Source organism: Labrus mixtus, chromosome 8 (assembly GCF_963584025.1).
Source record: "Labrus mixtus chromosome 8, fLabMix1.1, whole genome shotgun sequence".
Taxonomy (NCBI): domain Eukaryota; kingdom Metazoa; phylum Chordata; class Actinopteri; order Labriformes; family Labridae; genus Labrus; species Labrus mixtus.
Window position 1 is genome coordinate 14132092 of NC_083619.1, and position 20391 is coordinate 14152482.

The window sequence follows — 20391 nt, forward strand, 5'->3', positions numbered from 1 at the left end:
ACATTCATATGAAAAGCAAATAACGTAATATTTGGTGCACCTGTATAAACCAATTAACGTGCAATTATCTGAACGGGACAATATATAAAATAATAGTCATATATATATAGATATATAATTTTGTGTGCATCATGCTTTTATTTTGAAGCCGGAAAGCTCTCCGAGTTGACTGTATCTATGGTAACTTGACCTCATACCGTTCACATTGCACCACTAACGTTACAGTTCCGTTTCCACCTCGCGTCCACATTTCAGCTAGAAAGACGGCGGGAAGTTATTTGGACCAATTTTACCAAAACTCTGCTGCAACGATCTGACGGACGATACTGATAACGACGGAAACTTCACTACCGTGTATTGATGGAGCTGTAATCGGAAATAGGTTAACTGTAGTTTAAATTCAGCGGCGTGGACAACAGCTAACATGGCTAACGTCGGAAACCAGCAACCAACACAGGCCGTTAGCAAGTCTGCACCTGGAAAACACGGAAATGTATTGCCCCTGTGGGGTAACGAAAAGACTATGAACCTCAATCCAATGATACTCACAAATGTACTGTCGTCGCCGTATTTCAAAGTTCAGCTGTATGAACTTAAGACCTATCACGAAGTGGTCGACGAAATCTACTTCAAGGTACATTAGCAAATGCTAAACCGCATGCTAGCCTGATACCGATGTCAAGCTAGCATTGTTATTATGGTGCCATTGTACTTAAGTAGTAAAATAACAAGGACAATGTGGGATTGGGAAGTCAATATAACTGTACTTTAGACTCGCTCATTTAATGAAGTAAGTAAACAACCCATAAAACAGTTTTTAATTCGTTCATTCACAAGGCAGTCTCAACTCTCGTAACTTGTAAGTTAGCGGCTGAGCTCAGTGAAACATGGTGTCGTATGTAGGCTGCTGTTATAAACATAGACTGGCTTTACGTAATGACCGGTATACTGAGGAAAATGCGGAAGGGTAGTTGGAGGAAGTCATCAATTTCGTAGCTTTAATGCTAGTATACGAACTTAAAATGAACAGGTCAGTAAAGCATTATAATGTATACAAGTGAAGATGTTTTATTATTTCAAAGTACAGACTGTATGGCGGGTTACTGTACTCCTCATAAAGCCTCTGACGCCATTAGTTACAGTAGGATTAGCGGTCTGTTGTTGAAGAGGGCTTGTCCAATATAATGACAAACGTAAACTTGATCTTCTGTGTGTGGTTACAGGTGACTCACGCTGAGCCTTGGGAAAAGGGAAGCAGAAAGACTGCAGGCCAGACTGGAATGTGCGGAGGGGTAAGTGGGAAGTACGTGCTTTTTCTACTCCCCATCTATTCCCTCCCGTTACCCTTAAGTTTGTGGATGCTACTTTCTGTTTAAATAGTTTATGATATACAAGTGTGACAAATGTACATGGTTCACTATAGATGTACTTACTTTACTACGTTAGTTGAGTGTTCTAGTAAGGACAGGTAAGCTGTGAATAATATGCAATGATTCGCTTCATTTAAAAGGCTTCATCTTCTTCCGTCTTAGGTGCGCGGAGTTGGAACTGGTGGTATTGTGTCTACTGCTTTCTGTCTTCTATACAAACTGTTTACACTCAAGCTGACCCGAAAACAGCTGATGGGTCTGATCACTCATACAGACTCTCCATATATCAGAGCTCTCGGCTTCATGTACATAAGGTAGGTTCTTTGTGTGAGTTTACCAAATTTGACAACTATAGTTTTATGATGTAGAAGATGTATTTATTGACCTACAAAATTACATTATATAATAGATGTGTTTATTCTGGATTGTTTATATGGTGCGCTGGATAGATAAGCGGTTATGTAAATCTGTGTAAGGAAAAAAAAATTGCCTTTAAGAGAAAAGTTTCATTAAAAGTGAATTTCTTTTGGCATCTCTATGAATTGCAAAAAATAATTAATTAAAAGAGCTCTGCACAGTCCCCGCAGCGAGTGCAGTGAACACCACATCATCTCTCAAAGCCCCTTTAGGGAAGTTTAGTGGAACTGTTGAAATTGCATTTCTACTATGCTGATATAACATATAACGTTTTACTTTAGTGATTACCAATATAATACATAATTTCTGCAAAAAAAATGTATGATTTGTAACAAACAGGTCTATAAATACATATTGGTATTTGTGCAACATCTCGTCATGTTTTCGACATAACAAGCGTTGTTTGTTTTCTCTGTTCTGCTTCAGGTACACTCAACCCCCGGCAGATTTGATAGACTGGTACGATGGTTTCCTGGATGATGAGGAGGTATGTCACCTCGGGTAATAATTTAATGTTTCTTCTTCCTCTATTAAATACACAGTCACACATTATGTACTAAAAGTTGTCAGTCTCCCTCCCCCTTGTGATGCTCATAGCTGATTTTTCACCTTTGCCTTCATTTGGCTTAATTGTCCCAAAGTTATTTTTCCTAAACATGCGTAGCTAGGTGACTTGCTAACTGCTCTACTGCTGATTTTTTTTTTTTTTATCAGGGTAAGTAACTTAGATGATGCTGAGTAAATCGTTTAATGTAATATTAAGGCATGCCATGTTTTTATCAGGACTTGTTGCACAAAACTGAACTTGGGATACAAATGCTATTCGAGCATTGATACACACTGAAAAAGACACATAAACAAATCAAAAAACACACGTCAACTTCTGCAAAAGAAATGTGTTTGCTTCACTTATAGTTAAGGAAAATAATTTGATCCCAGACTGTGCAACCAGGCCTCTTTTGATGTTCTGTTGCATTTGAATTGATCGTATGAAATCAGTTAACTGGTTAATTCCCCCTGTTTTTTTCTTCAGATGCCCATTGTGCAGCAGGTGAATTGGAAAATGTATCTCAGCACTGTTGGGTTGCGTGTGTGAGTGCAAAGTGGCTGTTCTTTACCATATAAATTTGACAACTCAACTGGTAAACACTTGCCTCCTGCTTCAGTCTGTGCTTATACTGTGGGCAATTTTGTGCTTGAACATCCCCCTTAAGAATTCATTGTGCTCTTGAGAGACCAAGGAAGGAAGCCAAAGCATCTCTCTTTGTCCCTCTGGCTCAATGATTATGTTTCACAATGTTTTTAGATATGGTTCCTTCCTGTCATTTCTGCTCTGTAAACACATGTAAACTTCTTTTGAAGATGTTTTCAACAAATGATGGGAAGGAAAATTGTCATGGTATTCAAGCCCACACAGTAATTACAGGCCGCAGGAGTCGCCCTGCCAGTTTAGATGAGTCAGTATTTACTTGTTATTTATATATATAGTTATATTTCCCTTTTTAAAGTGATCAGTGTAAAACCAGGCACCTTTGATTGATTGATTGATATTTGGATTAAGCTAGATGAACAGAGGTGAAGGTTCAGTACTTGGTCATCACATTTTGTTTTTTTAAGTCAGATCAAAAAGCGCTCTGATATATCTGTGTGCCGTCTGTGTGCTAAACTGAGTTTTTCTTCGGAATTTTCCCACCGTTTCATTCTAGGAGCTGGATGTGAAGGCCGGAGGTGGCTGTGTGATGACAGTCGGGGAGATGCTGCGCTCTTTCTTGACCAAACTGGAGTGGTTCTCCACTTTGTTCCCCCGTATCCCCGTGCCTGTGCAGAAAGCTATAGACCAGCAGATGAAGGCCAGGCCTCGTAAGGTGGCGCAAAAGGAGCCGCAGGAGGAAGAAGAAGAAGCCGCTAGCGCAGAGCCGGGGAGGCAAGGAGAACGACGCCGCTCCAGGTAACATCTTAAATAATTCAAAGTATTAAGCCCCAGTTTTACCAAGGAAGTCCTGACGGAAGCTTCTCTGGTTACAAACATCAAAATTTATTATCAGCATGAATTAATAAACTGGTCTAATGGGAGCAGGGCCAGGGGTCTGAAACACAAGGAGTCCGCTAACATGAATGTGAACATTTACTGTTTTGTTAAAGTTAAAAAAAAAAAAAAAAAATTAAAAAACAAAACAATTACAGATATTCTCAGAAGAACAAAGGGACTAAACCCCACATTAACACATGAATGTCTACGAGGACACACAAACAAATACTAATATACAGAACAAACACAAGCAGATGAAAACAGTCTCAAAAGAACCTGAACTACAGATAGACACAAAATAAACAAGTCCAAGAAGAGATGAATTTGTACTGCACAGGGACATAAAATAATTCTAAGGAGATGCAACAACTACAGAGAGATAAAAACAACTCTCCAATAAGAAGCAAAATAACAAAAGAGGCTAAATGTCCACAAAGAGTTGTTGCCTCAAGTTGGAAACTCGACCTTAGTCAATATGAAACATTAACTTTAAATTGTATTCATTTTTTTTTATGGCTTATGTAAACTGTAATTTAAAGTAAGTGGTACTTCTCTTGGCAGGACACCCAGGCGGACCCCAAGCCCCAAAAGGTCACCCAAACGATCAAGGAGCAGGAGCCACCACCGTGAGAGAGAACGCCATGGGCCCAGTTTTGACCGAGAGCTGGAGAGGGAGCGGGACCGCCAGAGGAAGGAGAGGGATGGCAGGGACCGGGATAGGGACAGAGGGGAAAGAGGGGACAGGGAGAGGCGACGTTCCCGCAGTGCTGACAGGAACCATGAGCGACGAGAGCGCAAAAAAAGTCGCAGTGGCAGCCGGGAGCGGAAAAGTGAACGTAAAGACAAAGACAGAGACGGCGGTGAGGACAAGAGCAGGAGGAAGGACAGGGAGCACCACAAAGATAGAGGCGTTGAGAGGGAGAGGTCCCGGGATAAGAAGAGCAGGGGAGAGACTGATGACAAGAGGCATAAAGACGACAGGGACAGACACAGAGACGAGAGGAAGGCCAAAAAGTCGAAGAGTCGAAGCAAGGAGAGGAAGCACAAGAGTAGTGGAGAGGAGAAGAGCAGGAAAAAAGAGCGCAGCCACGACAAAGACAGGGAGAGAGAGGGAGAACAGCGTCCTCACAAACGTAGTCATAGCAAAGAGAGAAGCCATCATCAGCGAGAGTCCAACAACGACCATAGTAAACATAGCGAACGCAGAAGGAGTCATAGCACTGAGTAAATGTCACCTCACAGCAATATTCTCCTACTCCTCTGTTTTCTCCTCCTTTTTCTACCCAGTTGTCTAGTCCAGTCCCTTGTGCTGAAGAGAAGAAATGTCAGCTCTCCAGACATCCTGAATCGTTGTCTTTGGCCAATGTAATTTTGCTTTATGTTTCTCTGCCTTTTGTCCCCCAATAGACCATTGTTAGTCTTCACTTTATATTTCAAAGTGGGGAAAAAAATCACATTTTAATTTTCTGTGGTTATTTTACCCCACAAAGATGTGGGTTTGTACATAATGTTTCAGAAGCTGTCTACACATGATACGTCGCCAGATTTGCATTTCTTGCCATGTTGGTCCACAAATGACTCTATTGTCATAATTGTAATGTAATTTATGAAGAATACCGGTTATTTTTGGTTGGTACAGAAGCCCCAACATTTACTTTCTTCATATTTAAGCGTCTTAGTCATCTCTTGCTGGTTAAGCATGCCTTGAATGTTGAAAAAAGAGCAGTCAAAGTTATAATAGAGACATGGATTGACATTGTCTTCTTGGCATAAAGGAATCCTGTCCATCGTGTGTAGACAACATGAGAATGTTTTAATCCTCTAAAGGGCAGTCTGCAAAGGGTAATTTTTTTTTACCACACACAGCCCTGCTTGTGCTGTGTTTGGGTTATTGCTCTGTTGCATTTTGTTTTCTAATAAAACACTTTTACAAACAAAACATTGGCTTATTTTTTTCTGACAAGGCTACAGATATAGTCAACAAACCCAAATGAGTGACGAGAATCAGTCATTAAGTGGAATCAGAGGCTGGAGGCAAATATTTGTTTTGATAGTTTTAATAGAACATAGTCTGAAAATAAGCTTCCATATTAAATATACATTCAGAAATTATATGTATGGTAGTACATAGTATTGACGTAAATATTCCCTGACATAAACTTTAAGATCGCTAAAATACAGAAAACTTTGAGTTACCAAAATAAACCATGAAACCTGAACCCAAAGGAAACAAGTACCTCAAATAAGATTACAATTTTACACAAAAAGCATCAACATATTTCCTCGTCTTCATATCAAATAATTGCAGCTCATGATGAACAGAATTGTAAATGTAAGTAACCAACGACGATAACAATGTTCTACCAGATGACAAGTTACTGTGAATCAGAATCAGAAATACTTTATTAATCCCGGTGGGAAATTTGGTAGATGTAACCAGGAGACACTCTGCCATTTCAATCACATTTTAAAGGGAGTGTGCAGACTTGTTTTCTTAATGTACAAGCCCCTGTCCTGTGTGCACACACGCAGGCTCGGACTCTGGTCCACTTGTCACTGAGTTCTGGGCCAACAGCGTGAAACAGTAGGCCAAGTTTGGACTCAGATCATCGACAAAGATTCTCTCGCCATACACAGTCAGCTTCTGAGGCTCGCTGGAGCTGCCTTGCTTCCTGATCAGTAGGCTGTAATAGGAAGCAGCCGGTACTTCAGACCACTCAATGAAATATGCTGTTGACGTCACTTGTTTGACCTCCATCAGGGGAGCAGAGAGGCCTCCTGTTGAGGAAAAACAAGAGTTTAGTTAAGCACATATATTCACAACAAAAATTCAACCACTAGGTAAAAAAGAATGAAAGTAACAAATTATTTGATAGCCAACTGTTGACATTTTGAAAACAGCCGCTCCTCAGAAACGTACCATTATCTGACATTTCTTCCTTGAGATCTCTCCTTCTGCGCGTTAAAGCTAAAGAGAAAAAGCTTAAATAAGTCAAACAAAGCCTTCATTTTCATAAAATATGATTCAATCCTAACTGGTGTGTATTTTAAAATGAGTTCTTTATACAGCCCTAATACACACACACATTAGTTCTTACCATTCATGAGACTCTTTGCTTCACTTTCTCCTGCAGCGTTGCTTGCTGTGATCACCAGGTTATTGTAAGAACTGTTGGTCAGTGAACAGGACAGCCCTGCAGTGCTGCATCGCTGGATATTTGGTGTTACACTTCTGTCATACACTGTGTATATGGTGGCAAACACAGACGCATTCCAAGAAACGGTGGCAAAGGTGCTGTTACCACTGTACACCAATCCTGATGGAGGACATGGAGCTGAGAGAAGAGAAATGATTAGTTTAAAGCTAGATAACCTTTCCATGTAACCTTTCATTTTCATGACGATACATCACTTCAAATAACAACTGTCCTGAATTTGCCATGAAACACTGTTTACCCTTTAAAGCCCAATTAGCTGTCCTTGAATTGAAACTCTAATTCACCACAGAATATCTTTACATCATCAATTGACTCCTTACCTACAAAAACAGCCCATAAACTATCATCACAGTAAGAGTTGTTTTAAGGCAGGATTAAACGAGACCACACAACCCACAAGTATCTAGAAAAAAAACCGCTGAGACACAAAACAACTAAAGAAAGATACGACCACAAAGGAAAATAAAAGACAGGACAGAGATATGGAGGGATCACAAAAAGCCAATGAAAAACTACAGACACAAAACAGCAAACACATGGAGTACAAAGAACTTAAATAAACCTCCACAAAGGGACACCAAACAAATACAAAGAGATCCAAAGCATAAACAGAATGATTTAAAGAAGTTATTAAAAGCCTAACAACTGACAAGAAGATCCAGAAAATACAAAATAAATGGTCCCAAAATGATCAAGAGAGGCAAATACTGTCACTGTCAATGTTCTTCTGATGTAGGAGTGATTCAGGGCTTTTACATGTTTGTGCCACTGACACATTATCACCACACGGTCACAATGCAGTTTATGTCAGGAAACAGGATCAGTGGACACCTTCGCTAAGCTTACTATAAATACAGTAAATACTATTCCATGATAAAGATGTTTAAATACTCCATTGTTTGTAAGAGCAGAATAAAAAGTTTAACCAGTAGCTGAAGTGCTGATTGTAGTCTACCTGTTGTTCCATTGAGTGGCACAGAGGGGTCACTGGTACCAGCAGCGTCCCTGCTCTCCAAAGTAGCAGTATACAATGAACCACAGGGGAGGGGTATCTCAAAGTACGTCACGCTCGTCCAATAGGAGTAGAGCTCGAACTGAGCCTGGCTGTCTCCCAGCAGACTTCCCGTTAACTTCAGCAGGTACTCTGTGTTGTTGCATAAGGCCTGTGTCCAACTGAAGCGCATCACTTGGGCCTCCTGCACCATCGGCATCAGCTGCACCTCAACGGTGTCGGGAGGACAGGGAGCTAACAAAGAGAGAGAGGATATTTTTTTGTGTTAATACAAACATGGAAAATATATCAAGCCTCAAGGAAAGCAATCCAATTCAAGTCAAGTCAAGACATTTCATACACAAGGCAACACAATGTGCTCTGTACCTGCTCCGCTCTGCACCGGGTCAGCAAAGGAGCTGTTGCACGTCCCATCTGAGGCCTGAACAGAGAAATTGTAAACTGTTCCACAAACGAGATCCTGGATAGTACAGGTTGGTGTCCAGCTTTGACAGTACAGCATGTCTCCGTTTTCAGCCTGGGCACTTCCATGGTAGTATGCAGCGTTATCTCTGGGTTGCCATGACAGCAAAGCAGACTGATTGGTACAGTTGAATGTGACTGAGAGACCATCAGGCTGGCAGGGTCCTGGACAGACAGAAAATGGTCTATTATGAAATCACTTGGATCATATGCTGTGGTACTCACCATTTCTTTCTCTACATTAAGACAAATACCTGTGGTGAGTGTGCTGTTTTCACTGGCTTTGCTGGTGCAGTTCTCATGGCTGGCCGTCACAGATACTGTATACTGCTGGTCACAGTGCAGTCCTGACAAGCTGCAGTTACTGTCGGTGCTGTTGCAAGAATGCACATGTCCATCTACTCCTGTTGCCACCACATGGTACGTTTCTGCAACAGGAGAGGGGCTCCAGGACACCAGTGCACTGTGGTCCTCACAGGAGGCATTAACCATCAGGTTCCTGGGTGGACATGGCTCTGTGAAGAGGGCAATAAAATCTTTACAGCAGATATTTCAGCGAGGAAGAGGATTAGGGCCAAAATTGGTTCTGACTTTAATCTCAGAATTCTGAGAAAAAGAACCAAAAAAATGTTTTTCAGTGGCCCTAATCCTCTTCCGTATATTTCATCCTGAACAAATTAAGAGGTGTTAAGGGGAAATTCCCTCTCTTTTGGAACTGTTATAGTACAAAAAAGCCTTTTCAAAAACACCCCTAATAAGATATGACTTCATTTTAAAGACTCAAACAACTTCTTCATGTTCGTTGCATGATTCCTCTAAAAAATGAAGTATCTACAACCCTTAAAACAGCTTATTTTAAAGTGGCAGTTTCTCCGTTTATTTCTTTAAATGGATGTGGCTCTGTTCTGAAAGTTGTAATCATGTGACTTTCAACTGGTCAGAGGTTTGAATTAGAATCTGATGACAGTATTTTTATGTCCTTTGGTCACTGGTAATCAAATCTGATCTAACCACCCCCTTGCAGTTCTGAGTATGCAAATGTAGTTTAAAACTATACCAACAGGTGTGTTGTAGCTTCTTTATTTAGCTTCTTAAGCTGCAAAGAAGCTGCAAACAGTGTTCAAGTTTTGAAGAAAATAGGTTAGGCCACTTTTTCAATGATTTTTAAAAGACTGATCTAACCATTTTGGCAAACAAACTTTAAACAGACAATAGATCACTGCATCTGCCCAAGAAATAGTCCTTGATATACGCCAACATTTAATCATACATCGTCAACAACTTTGGTAAGTTTTAGTCAAATATTTACATTTGGACGGAGCCAGAGCAGCTGATTCATTCTGTTTCTAGTCATCACGCATTGTGCACTTGCTTTGACTTCATATTTACTGGATAGATTTGAATTCTGGATTGATCTTGTATTTTTAGTCTCAGCAGGAAAGAAACATGACATATTGTTCCAAAATGTCAACTGTTCGATCCAATCAGACATGGTAACCTCTAACCTTACCATTCATGGTACATTTGAACACATGTAAGGTATTCCATGTTAGAAACTAACAAACAAAAGACAATGTATATACCCATGCTGACTCTGTACGGGGGACTCCTCATACTGCTGCACTGGTCTGATGAAGCAGACACAATGATGGTGTATTGGAGGTCACATCTTGCTCCATGGAGGTAGCAGCTGGTGCCGGTGTTGTTGCAGTGTAAGTAGGTATGGTCCCTGGCTTCTGCTGTGGCAGTATACACAGTGTCTCCCCCGCTGCCCTCCATCAGATCCCATATGACCAGGATGGAGGAATTGTGGCACTGAGGGACTGCTGTGATACCAGCAAGGGAGCAGGGGGCTGGTGGAAGAGATGGATGTAATTTAACAACACTGCAGCATGCATGGAGGTTTGGATGTTGACATAGAATAGGAAATCCTGAGCATATATGAAAAATTAATAAATCTGTTACCTGTCTGTAAGTCGATGATTTCACTGGGCTGGCTGCCACACTTGCTGTTTTTAGCAATAACACTGAAGTTATAAAGAATGCCACATCCCAGGTCTTCCACCTCACAGGTAGTGTTGGAGGAGGTGGTGCAGTTTGCTGTATAGCCCTCTTCACCTACAGCTGACACAGAGTAGCTGTCCGCCCCTGGAGCAGCGTCCCAGGATATCTGGGCAGAATTAGTCACACAGTCGAGGGTGCCTCTGATGCCCTGAGGCTGGCAGGGAGCTAGAAAGTAAACAATTATGTGAGACTAGAACTGGATGGATAAATATGTCTACAAATATGGATGATTTTAAGTGGATTCATACCTGACATGATGTTGTGGGTGTGACTGTGCTGGCTGCGACAGGAGCCTCTGATGGAGCTGACTTGAACACTGAATGTATTCCCACATGTCACGTTACTGATGGAGCATGCAGTGTCTGTAGTGTTACATGACTCATGGTTTCCTCCACTGTCAGCAATTACTGACACCAAATAGTGGTCTGCTTCTCTCATGGCATCCCAAGAAATATTCATGCTATTCGACCAACAGCTGACCTCGGCACTCACATTCTCTGGCGGACATGGAGCTGGGAACAAAGAGATAATTTGATAACTCAGATCAAGATTTGAGTTGGAATGTTTTGTCATAAGAATATCGATTGTGGAGCACTTGGAATCAGTGTCCCACAATTGGACAATTGGTCAGGTGTATTTTTAAGATTTGTATGCACTTTTTAATATTAAAATAAGAAAATAAAAACAGGTGTTACGGCTGTGTGTTTCCCTGTACTTTTTGTCCCTTCTCCCTTTCTGTTCTCCAGCCCGGGTGAAGCCACATATTGCACAACAAGAAACACCTGGCCTCAGTGCTTAAAAGGCCAGTGCTGGCTGCAGGAAAAGAGGCATTTGGAGTTGGGACTGCTGTGCTGCTTAGTCAGGGATTGTTTGTTGTGTTTTGTTTCTAAGTTGATCTTCGTTATCGTTTAGTTTCTCATGTTGATAATGAATCCCTTCTTTTTGACTTGGGTAAGGTGTTTTAGAGTTTTTATTGGGTCAATGTGTGGATTGTTGTTAGCCCCATAGGGCCGCCTTATGGTGGGTTGTAAAACAGGTGTAAAGAAAATGTTTGGCATGCCCTTTACAAAACGATAAAACTGCAACTGTGTAGTAAAGTGTTTGTATTTCTATTACCTGAGTTGAACATCACCGCCTGGCTGGGGATACTTGAGCAATTGTCGTCCATAGCCACCACCTGAGCTGTGTAACGGCTGCCACATCTAAGGTTGCCAAGGCTACAGCTGAGGTCAGAGCTCAGACAGCTGACATTGTTATGGCTACTGATGGCTGTCACTGAGTACTTTACGGCACCACGGCTGGCGGACCAGGACATGACAGCAGTGTTGTTTTCACAGTCCATCAGCACTGCCACGTTAGTGGGGACACATGGCACTGCAGAGAGCAGCCAGACAACAAGAAAGGTTAGTCGAAATTTGAGGAGAGCATGATGGGTAAAATATTAATGAAAACAATCAGTGTGTCTTAACATGTATAGATATTAATTTAAAAAAAGAAGCATTTATATGTGGTAAATCGATCCCTGATAAATATGTAATTAAATTCCAGCTAGTAACAAAGCAAAAATAAGATAATGCTTTTTTTTCAGCTTTCAGAAAAGTTGCCCATGTCAAATTGTTTGGTTAAATTTACATTCTTTTATGGTTTTTATTTAGTGTGTTCCAACAATAATTACAAGATAAAACCTCCTCTATGTTATACTAATAGTTATGTTAAAGCAGGAGGAAGAACAACATTACTTATGTTGTATGTAGGAAGAGTGAGCATGTTTCGTCACTTACGACAGTGGATAGAGTCAGAATTCAGGGAGGAATAGAGTGGCAGGGGAATGACATGCAGGAAAGGAGCCACAGGTCAGATTTGAATTCAAGAGGACTATAGCCTCCGTATATGGGGCTTGAACCATTAACCACTTGTTTAAACCTACCTGACTGCAGCGTCGTGTTCTCTCTGGAGGTGACGTTACACTGCTGGTTGGAGGCTGTGACAGAAACAGAGTAGTACTGCCCACAGGTCAGGCCGGTGACGCTGCATTCATCAGTGTCTGACATGCATATTATGGAGATGCCAGTATCAGTCTGCATGGTGGCTGTGTAGTAGTCTGACCCATTACTGGCCTGCCAGGTTGCCATGACGATGCCTGAAAGACAGTCCTGCATAGTCGAGACTCCTGCAGGTGGACACGGCCCTAAGAGAAAAGACACAGAAGCCGAATTTAGACCTGATTGAGCCTTCGCTTCCTCTGTAATAATTGTACTTAAACATGTTGGATGTGCATAACCTACACATCTGTACAAGTCCTGCTGTAGTCGAGCTTCCAGGACAGTGCTGGCTGTGAGATGTGACTGTGAGGCTGTAGTTTTGTCCACAGGAGAACTCAGAGAAGTGAGCCGTGGTGTCATTAGTGGTGAGTGCGATTGTTTTGTTTCCCCCCTCGGCTGACACCAGGTACAGATTTGTTCCATTACTGGCATCCCAGCTCAGAGAAACAACTTTCATATCACAATCCACAGTTGGAGACAAATTCTGGGGCACACATGGATCTGGACGGAAACAGAGATGATGAATTTGTTATCAGAGTGTGGTTATTTAGGCCTGCCCAAGAGATGTGCTCACGCTCTCTCAGCTGGGCATGCTGCAAACATCAGTACATTCATGTCTATGATCTATTGTCAACTGGACAACCTTCATATATGTATGTATATATGTGATACTTTAGTTAATTAAACTATTATTTGAATGAGTAACTCTGTGTGGCCTCCCTCCTTTGTTACCTGCCATGAGCCAGGTGTACAGCCACATCTAGTGTTTAGTACAGCAGTAGATTTATATGATTCTATAAATGTATGCGCGTGTACATTTTGTTTTTAACTCTTTGTTGAACTAAAATATACACTTTGGTAGTATTGCAGTGAAAATACAGAAGGTATGTCAATTTCTATTATAATGACAATTTGAATTCTGCATACGCATTGAATTGTATGCATGCCTTTAGAAATGTTGGCATTTTTGCATGTAAAATGGACCTTTGTGAACTAATGAAAAACTTGATTTAGGGCAGGGATTAATTGAAAAGAATGACTTGAAAGTGTACTATTTATAAATAATTATTGGTACATTTTAAACGTCTTTTTCAATATATTTTATTCCAATTATAGCTTTGTAAAAACTAAACATTGTGCTTTTGTTAGCTTTATTGAAATGACTCCAAATGACATACCAGTGAGTTGTTAACAATCTACTTGTAATACATTTCAAATCACACATAACATACCCATATGGATGACTGTGCTGTTGCTGGGCAGACTGGTGCAGTTGTCGCCCTTAGCTCTCACTAGGACAGTGTACTCCTCTCCACAGTGCAGGTCATTCCAGGTGCAGGAGGTGGTGTTGGTAAGACACTTGTGGGTGTGGCCATCAAGCCCTGTTGCTATGGCGACATAGGTTTCAGCGCCATCACTCGGCCCCCAGCTGACAGAGCCCATGTTGGACTCACACTGAACATAGGTTGTAACATGGCGGGGAATACATGGAGCTGGAGAGAGAGGTTGAAGGTGAATACACACAAAAAAAAATAAGGGGCATGGAAGAAATTGTGTGTGTGTGTATTTTGCCATAAGACACTATATTATACCTGATTTGAAGTATGCAGGGCTGCTGGGGATGCTGTCACACTCACTGCCTTGTCCTTTTACAGTGACATTGTAGTCCTGTCCACATGGTAAAGCAGTTAACAGCTGATTCTGGGTTGTATTGAAGCTTTCCACATAACCAAGGTTTCCTGTGGCTGTTATTAAGTAATTCACAACACCACGTGCTTGACGCCAGAAGATCTGAACCTCCTCATTCTGACAGAGTCCCTGAGCAGACATGATCACAGGCGGACAAGGCTCTAAGAAGAGCAAAGAAAGAAAAACATGAGTACAAGTCAAAGTGTGCCAAAAAGCAGCAGAGAATAAAAAAAACTAGCGGTACTTTGTTTGAAGTCATTTGAAAACATTTGGCCTCTGCAGTACCTGTTTGGATGAACACAGTACTGCTGGCAGTGCTCGAGCAGCCTTGACTGTGTGCTGTCGCAGTAAAGTTGTACATTTCTCCACAGTCCAAACTGGAAAACTGACAGGTAGAGTTTGTAGAGTTACAGTGCTGGACCTCTCCTCCTGATGCCTTGATTGCACTCGCCACATACAGTTCAACATCTGATCTCTCCTCCCAGGACAGGACTGCGGTGCGGGAGCCACACTGGAGATTTACAGCTACATGCTTAGGAGGACAAGGACCTAAGAGACGTGTGAAAGCATGAAGGTTAAATAATAAACAAATCAAACCAAGACCAACAGTTGCAACCTATGAGGTGTGCTATAAGCATTCAACTTACGAGTGGTGAGGTTGAAGTGCATGGGCGCTGTGAGGCTGCACTGTGTGTTGCTGCCCGTGAGGCTGAGGTTGTAGGTTTCCCCACAGCTTAAACCCGTCACGTTGCATATGTTCTGCTGAGTTGCACACAGAGTCTGAAGATTTCCATTGACCACGGCGGTCAGGGAAAAGTTAGCTGTCCCGTATGTTGAGTTCCAGGACACAACAGCAGCTCCATCATAGCTACAGTCGACCTCTCCCTCCACCTCTCTGGGCAGACATGGAGCTGAGGAAAGAGCAGGAGACAAGTTTATACATGAAAATACAAAATGAAGCAAATAGTACGGAAGTCCTAAGTGGACATGCATGCACACACTTTATTTACTATGTTATCCTTTAATAAGTATTTCCCTGTTGCTCTCGAGATCTCTTCTATTTATCTCGTATCCCAGAGTTGCAAAAGCACGCAAAAAGAAACCATAAAAATAGGCTTAACGTATCTCATTGGTGCGGGCAATAGTAACATGGCATGTTGTGGTCTGCTCTATCACAGAGACCAGCATATTCTTTTGTTTTCTAGATTACAAGAAAATGATCTTGTTACCATGAGAAAACAAGCTTTGTTATCTCAAGACATGAAGACAATGAGATGAATTAAACAATTTTAACCGAAAAAACAGGTTTGTTATACCGGGATAACGGGAAAAATAAGTCAATATTTGAGAATATTACCGAAAATAACTTATCAAGGGATACCATATCCACTTAGGCCTTCCATAGAAAAGTACCAGTAAGTCATATAAGTTTGTGTTTACCTGATGTAAGAGACACCACTGCACTGTGGGAGCTATTATACTGATGTCCCAATGCCTTCACCCAGACATTGTACACGGTGCCACACATCAGTGCAGAGACACTGCAGACAGTATCTGTTTCTGAGCCGACACAGGAAGTAAAGTGACCATTTTGATTGTTAAAGTAGGCAACATAACCCACAGCCAGGTCACTTTGCTGCCAGGAAACAGTTGCAGAAAGTTGCTCACACGCCATGTTGGCTTGAACATTGGTGGGTGGGCAGGGCTCTGAGTGAAGAAAGACAAAAAAAAACATTTTAAAAGTGATATTGACATACTCATACAGTACAAAGCAATACCCATGTTGTAGTGAAATAGTTTACACATTTCATTCTAGTCATGTGGCGAACCTGTCATGAGGCGGTACTGTTGAGACGTCTTTGTGTTGTTGCAGGCCAGGTTTTGTGCCGACACAGTCAAGTTGTAGATCTGACTACACTGCAGGCCATTCAGGCGGCAGCTGGTGTTGGTGGAGTTACAGGTGACTGTCGAGCCTTGGTCAGTCACAGCCTGGACAGAGTAAGAGATGGCACCTTTTGCTGCTTCCCACATCACCCGGGCTGAGCTCACATTGTAGTGGACAGAGAGATTCATGGGAGTACAGGGCTCTGGAGGGAGACAGTAGATATATTCAGTATCATTTTACATGTATATGTGAAACATGAGATGGCTTTACTCTTGGCATTCCTTTGGTTGTTAAACTGACCATATTCACACACCATAGCAGCCATTTCCTCTGACATCATGTCCATTAATTGCAGCTCAAATTATGTTATAGATGTACTGTTCTGTTGTAAATCCCATTACAGGGAACTGCAACTGACTTCCAGATGAATCAGTTATGAAAGAAAGTGTGATAATCAAAATAGGAGGTGAAAAGGACAACAATTCAGTCAAAAACTAAACATATTTTAAACCATTGACTAAGATTGGATGACAAAAACTTATTAAAAAAGCTATTTCCTGGCTCACAGCTAATACCTTTAGCTTGGAAGTGGCTGAATACTTAAAATGACTTCGTTAAAAGTGTGAGAAACTGTAGGAAAGGTATTTACTGATCAACTTTTGTAAAGATCAAGTATTTCATATCCTATCATCTACTATCAGACAAAAGCTGATGTTTGCATTTTCTAGCTTTTAGCTAATAACTTTAACTTGGTAGTGGCTTAACGCTAAAATTAATTTGTGTTGAAGGAAAGTGTAGTTCAGTTAAGTGCTGTTTGAAACAATAGAAAAGGCATGAACAAAATTAACTTTCATACAGACAAAAGTGTTGATACCCATTTGTTACTTTTAGACAAAAGCTAATGTCACTCTTAAACTTCCTTGATAAGAATTGTTAGCCATGTATTTATGCCTTGCCTATACAGTACATACATTACTATCAACTTGTAACATTGGCTAGTAGCTGAATGCTAACATTAGCTTTTGTCTTGGTAGCCAAATAGTTATCAAATTAGTTTTTTTTTCCTTTTTAACTTGTAATAAGTCCCAGTGTCACTCTTGCTTTATAATTATTTATTTTGTTTTCAGTTGCTAGATTGGAAATGGTCAAATTATAGAGTTAGTAAACATTTGTAAGTGTATAGGCCTAAGTTATTTTGTAAGTTGCATACATACCTATTCAAGAATGCCCATCTGACTTGCAAAAATAAACATGTTTACAGCCCAGTACAAAAAACGATGACCGCCATTGAAAAGTTAGCTTCAGAAACCAAAAGGTGACGTCAAACTACATCCATGTTTTACAGTCTATGCGTACAACAAAAAAGCCACAGCACTACATCATCATGATTTGGCACGTGACCTTCAAACTCTGCATGATTTCCTAAGAATATAACTGCTGTGTGATTATAGTGAACTGTTCTGCTTCTGTGAACAAAATGACCAAAATTCAACAGAGGACACACACAGGTGAACTTACTGTACCTGTTGTGAGGTATCCTGTCATTTGAGCAGTGTTGTTGCGAGTATCTCCCAGAGCCTTCACAGAGACATTGTACTCCTCTCCACACTTCAGTGAGCTCAGCTCACAGTAGGTGTAGTTGGTGGTGCAGCTGGTGCTGTGGCCTGATGAGGCTGTAAGTTCAGTAACATAGGACTCGGTTCCAACGCTGGGCTGCCAGGATATGGTAGCAGAGTGTGCCTCACAATCCATAATAGCTTCAATGCTGCTTGTCTGGCAAGGTCCTACAGGGTTAAAATGAATATTAAGCTCCATCTTCCAAATCCTAAAAAAGTAAACCTTTGAGCTTCTTACATTATTTAGCCCAAACTTTAGAAATCAAGAACAAACACCAATGCACAAATTAAAACTGGCTTTTATGTGTTGACCTGGATATGGCTCCACATGCTGAATAAACAGCTCTATACCGTATACATTTCTTTTCAAAAGCCTTTAGACGACATTTAGCCTCAACAGAAATAAATCATTTTTTTACCACCTTATTCTGATAGTCTCTGGATTAGAGAAACAACCCCACTTAAAAGGTGCCAGTTGCACATCTCTTCTTAACTTTGCCAGCTTAACTTCACAAGAAGCAATGTTGGTCTGTCAGTCCAACGATCCACCACTTTGGTCAGGATTTTAATATCCAAGCAAACATTCATGGTCCCCAGAGGATGAACCAGGGACTGTATAACTTGTTGGTATGCACGACTTCCCCCTCAGATTGAAGCCAAAATATTCAGAGCTCCCCCTGCTGACTGTCTGCTGTATAGTTCATAAACTGTACCTCCTCCATGTTAACAGATGGGACATGGGTCAAACGATAAAATGAAAATACATACAAATAAGTTTTTCTGAAACACGGCTTCTGTTATCATAGTTTGCTGATTCATGCCCAAGTGTTAATTTTTCTGTGAAGTTTAGTTGATGCTAAAAAGAGTGGATGTCACATCACGATTGACAGCTCTGTTAAGAAATGTTTAACAGGTTAACAGAAAAGAGGAAAAGGGGGGGGCACAATAATTTGGTCTGATGTGGGCTGTACAAACCTATGGGAACATTTTTGTACAATGAGAGGAGATATTCATCATCTATATTTCTACACAGTTGATGGCATGAACCATAATAACTAGCAATCCCATGACATGTTCTTAATCGCCATGCTAAGGTTGATACTGTGAGTGTCACTTTGAGTGAAATTTCTCAACCTTTGGATTCATAATCAATACACTTGCTCATGTTACATTCAAAACAAATAATGGTAATAGTGGTTTTAATACACGTTGTTTTCTTGATCAGGTCACTAACCTGTCATGAGATGACGAGTTTCAGAAATAACACTGTCACAGACTTGGTTTCTTGCCACCACAGTCAAGTTGTAGATCTGACTACACTGCAGGCCATTCAGGCGGCAGCTGGTGTTGGTGGAGTTACAGGTGACTGTCGAGCCTTGGTCGGTCACAGCCTGGACAGAGTAAGAGATGGCACCTTTTGCTGCTTCCCACATCACCCGGGCTGAGCTCACATTGTAGTGGACAGAGAGATTCATGGGCGCACAGGGCTCTGGATGGAGAGAAACATACTTCATTTTTAATTTCTGTTTTAAATTTTTGATCCCCATTTCTTTACATTATGACTAAAAGGTGAGGCACTGTCATAACTTTCTGTGCTGTGATTTCCTCTGTAACCGATTTTTTTCAGTGTAGTCGACCCTTCGTCTCTTTACTGGTTTGATTTGAAACCCTCAGATTTGAGTTAAAGAGTATTACGACTAAAAGGTTTTAGTCATACGCACCTGTAGTTAGTCTGGCAGGAGAACTAGCAGGACCGGGACAGCCAGAATTCATTGCCTCCACAACCACAGAGTACTCCTGTCCACAGAGCAGGTTGTTGAGGTAACAGGATGTGCCCATCTCACTGCAGGAGGCGTTGTGCCCATCAACAGAGGTTGCCTGGACACTGTAGGCCGAGGCTGCAGCTGCGCTACTCCAGCTGACCATCGCTTTGTGTGAGGTACAGTTCAGCGAGGTCGACACATTGGAGGGAGGACATGGAGCTAGTAAAGGAGAAGGAAACAGTTAAAGAAACCATTGGAAAATACAACATTCAACAAAATAAATAGTTTAATGTTTTTGGAAATACACTTATTTGATATAATGTTGAGAGCTATATATACGAATTTACAGCTCAACCCAGCGTTAGCTTAGCTCAAAGGGTGGAAATTGAGAAGCTGCTAGCTTCTCTAAAGGCAATACAATACTTAAAGAGTAAAAACTGCACAGATTCATAGTGGGACATTTTGGATTATGCTCATTGGCCTACCCCTCATAAAGCTTTCGAGAGCTAAATGAGCGAATTGGCACCACTAACAAGTCTTTAACCCAAATGTAAGATACAACCAGCGTACAGTTAGCCTAACTTGGTACAAGGTGTGGACATGGGGAAACTGCTAGAGCAGTTTACACATTTATATAAAATGCTGAAGAGGAAAATAAACATGGCTTGTCGTGCAATCATTTCCTAATGTGTTGTGGATTGCTTGTGATTTACCCCCTGTTTGATGTTTTTGTGCTAGGCTAAGTTCACCATGCTAGCAGTAACTTTACATGTGCTGTACTGTATAATAGTGGTATGAATCCTCCTAGCTAATTTTCTACGTAA

General features: G+C 41.2%; 2 protein-coding genes across 3 annotated transcripts; one reads left to right on the forward strand and one right to left on the reverse strand.

Moving 5' to 3' along the window:
* Nucleotides 1–195: 195 nt before the first annotated feature.
* Nucleotides 196–5755, forward strand: prpf38b (pre-mRNA processing factor 38B). The gene is made up of 6 exons (XM_061044524.1): nucleotides 196–634; nucleotides 1224–1292; nucleotides 1533–1684; nucleotides 2214–2274; nucleotides 3494–3735; nucleotides 4378–5755. Exons 1-6 carry the CDS (start codon nucleotides 425–427, stop codon nucleotides 5042–5044), a joined length of 1401 nt encoding a protein of 466 aa, XP_060900507.1. The 5' UTR covers nucleotides 196–424; the 3' UTR covers nucleotides 5045–5755.
* An 83-nt stretch (nucleotides 5756–5838) lies between these two features.
* LOC132979055 (fibronectin-like) lies at nucleotides 5839–19257 on the reverse strand. 2 transcript variants are annotated; one of them, XM_061044522.1, is made up of 18 exons: nucleotides 17712–17968; nucleotides 16133–16390; nucleotides 15744–16010; nucleotides 14951–15214; nucleotides 14589–14852; nucleotides 14207–14464; nucleotides 13847–14107; nucleotides 12858–13115; nucleotides 12500–12760; nucleotides 11689–11946; nucleotides 10821–11084; nucleotides 10474–10737; nucleotides 10092–10361; nucleotides 8763–9023; nucleotides 8413–8673; nucleotides 7990–8280; nucleotides 6737–7151; nucleotides 5839–6594 (listed from the first exon to the last, which is right to left on the reverse strand). In XM_061044522.1, exons 1-17 carry the CDS (start codon nucleotides 17938–17940, stop codon nucleotides 6904–6906), a joined length of 4437 nt encoding a protein of 1478 aa, XP_060900505.1. In that variant the 5' UTR covers nucleotides 17941–17968; the 3' UTR covers nucleotides 5839–6594; nucleotides 6737–6903. The 2 variants fall into 2 exon arrangements, with proteins under 2 accessions (XP_060900505.1, XP_060900506.1); XM_061044523.1 differs by lacking the exons at nucleotides 5839–6594; nucleotides 16133–16390; nucleotides 17712–17968 and adding an exon at nucleotides 19039–19257 and having other exon boundaries at nucleotides 6796–7151.
* Nucleotides 19258–20391: the final 1134 nt, after the last annotated feature.

What these genes read in the sequence shown, in the direction of transcription:
- prpf38b (XM_061044524.1), top strand. Translation starts at nt 425, where the DNA reads ATGGCTAACGTCGGAAACCAGCAACCAACACAGGCCGTTAGCAAGTCT. An exon ending in AGACTGGAATGTGCGGAGGG is followed by an intron (nt 1,293 to 1,532) that starts GTAAGTGGGAAG and finishes CTTCCGTCTTAG; the next exon opens with GTGCGCGGAGTTGGAACTGG. An exon ending in GTTTCCTGGATGATGAGGAG is followed by an intron (nt 2,275 to 3,493) that starts GTATGTCACCTC and finishes GTTTCATTCTAG; the next exon opens with GAGCTGGATGTGAAGGCCGG.
- LOC132979055 (XM_061044522.1), bottom strand. Translation starts at nt 17,940, where the DNA reads ATGGATTGTGAGGCACACTCTGCTACCATATCCTGGCAGCCCAGCGTT. An exon ending in AGCAGGACTTGTACAGATGT is followed by an intron (nt 12,761 to 12,857) that starts GTAGGTTATGCA and finishes CTTTTCTCTTAG; the next exon opens with GGCCGTGTCCACCTGCAGGA. An exon ending in GCCACTCAATGGAACAACAG is followed by an intron (nt 7,152 to 7,989) that starts GTAGACTACAAT and finishes CTCTTCTCTCAG; the next exon opens with CTCCATGTCCTCCATCAGGA.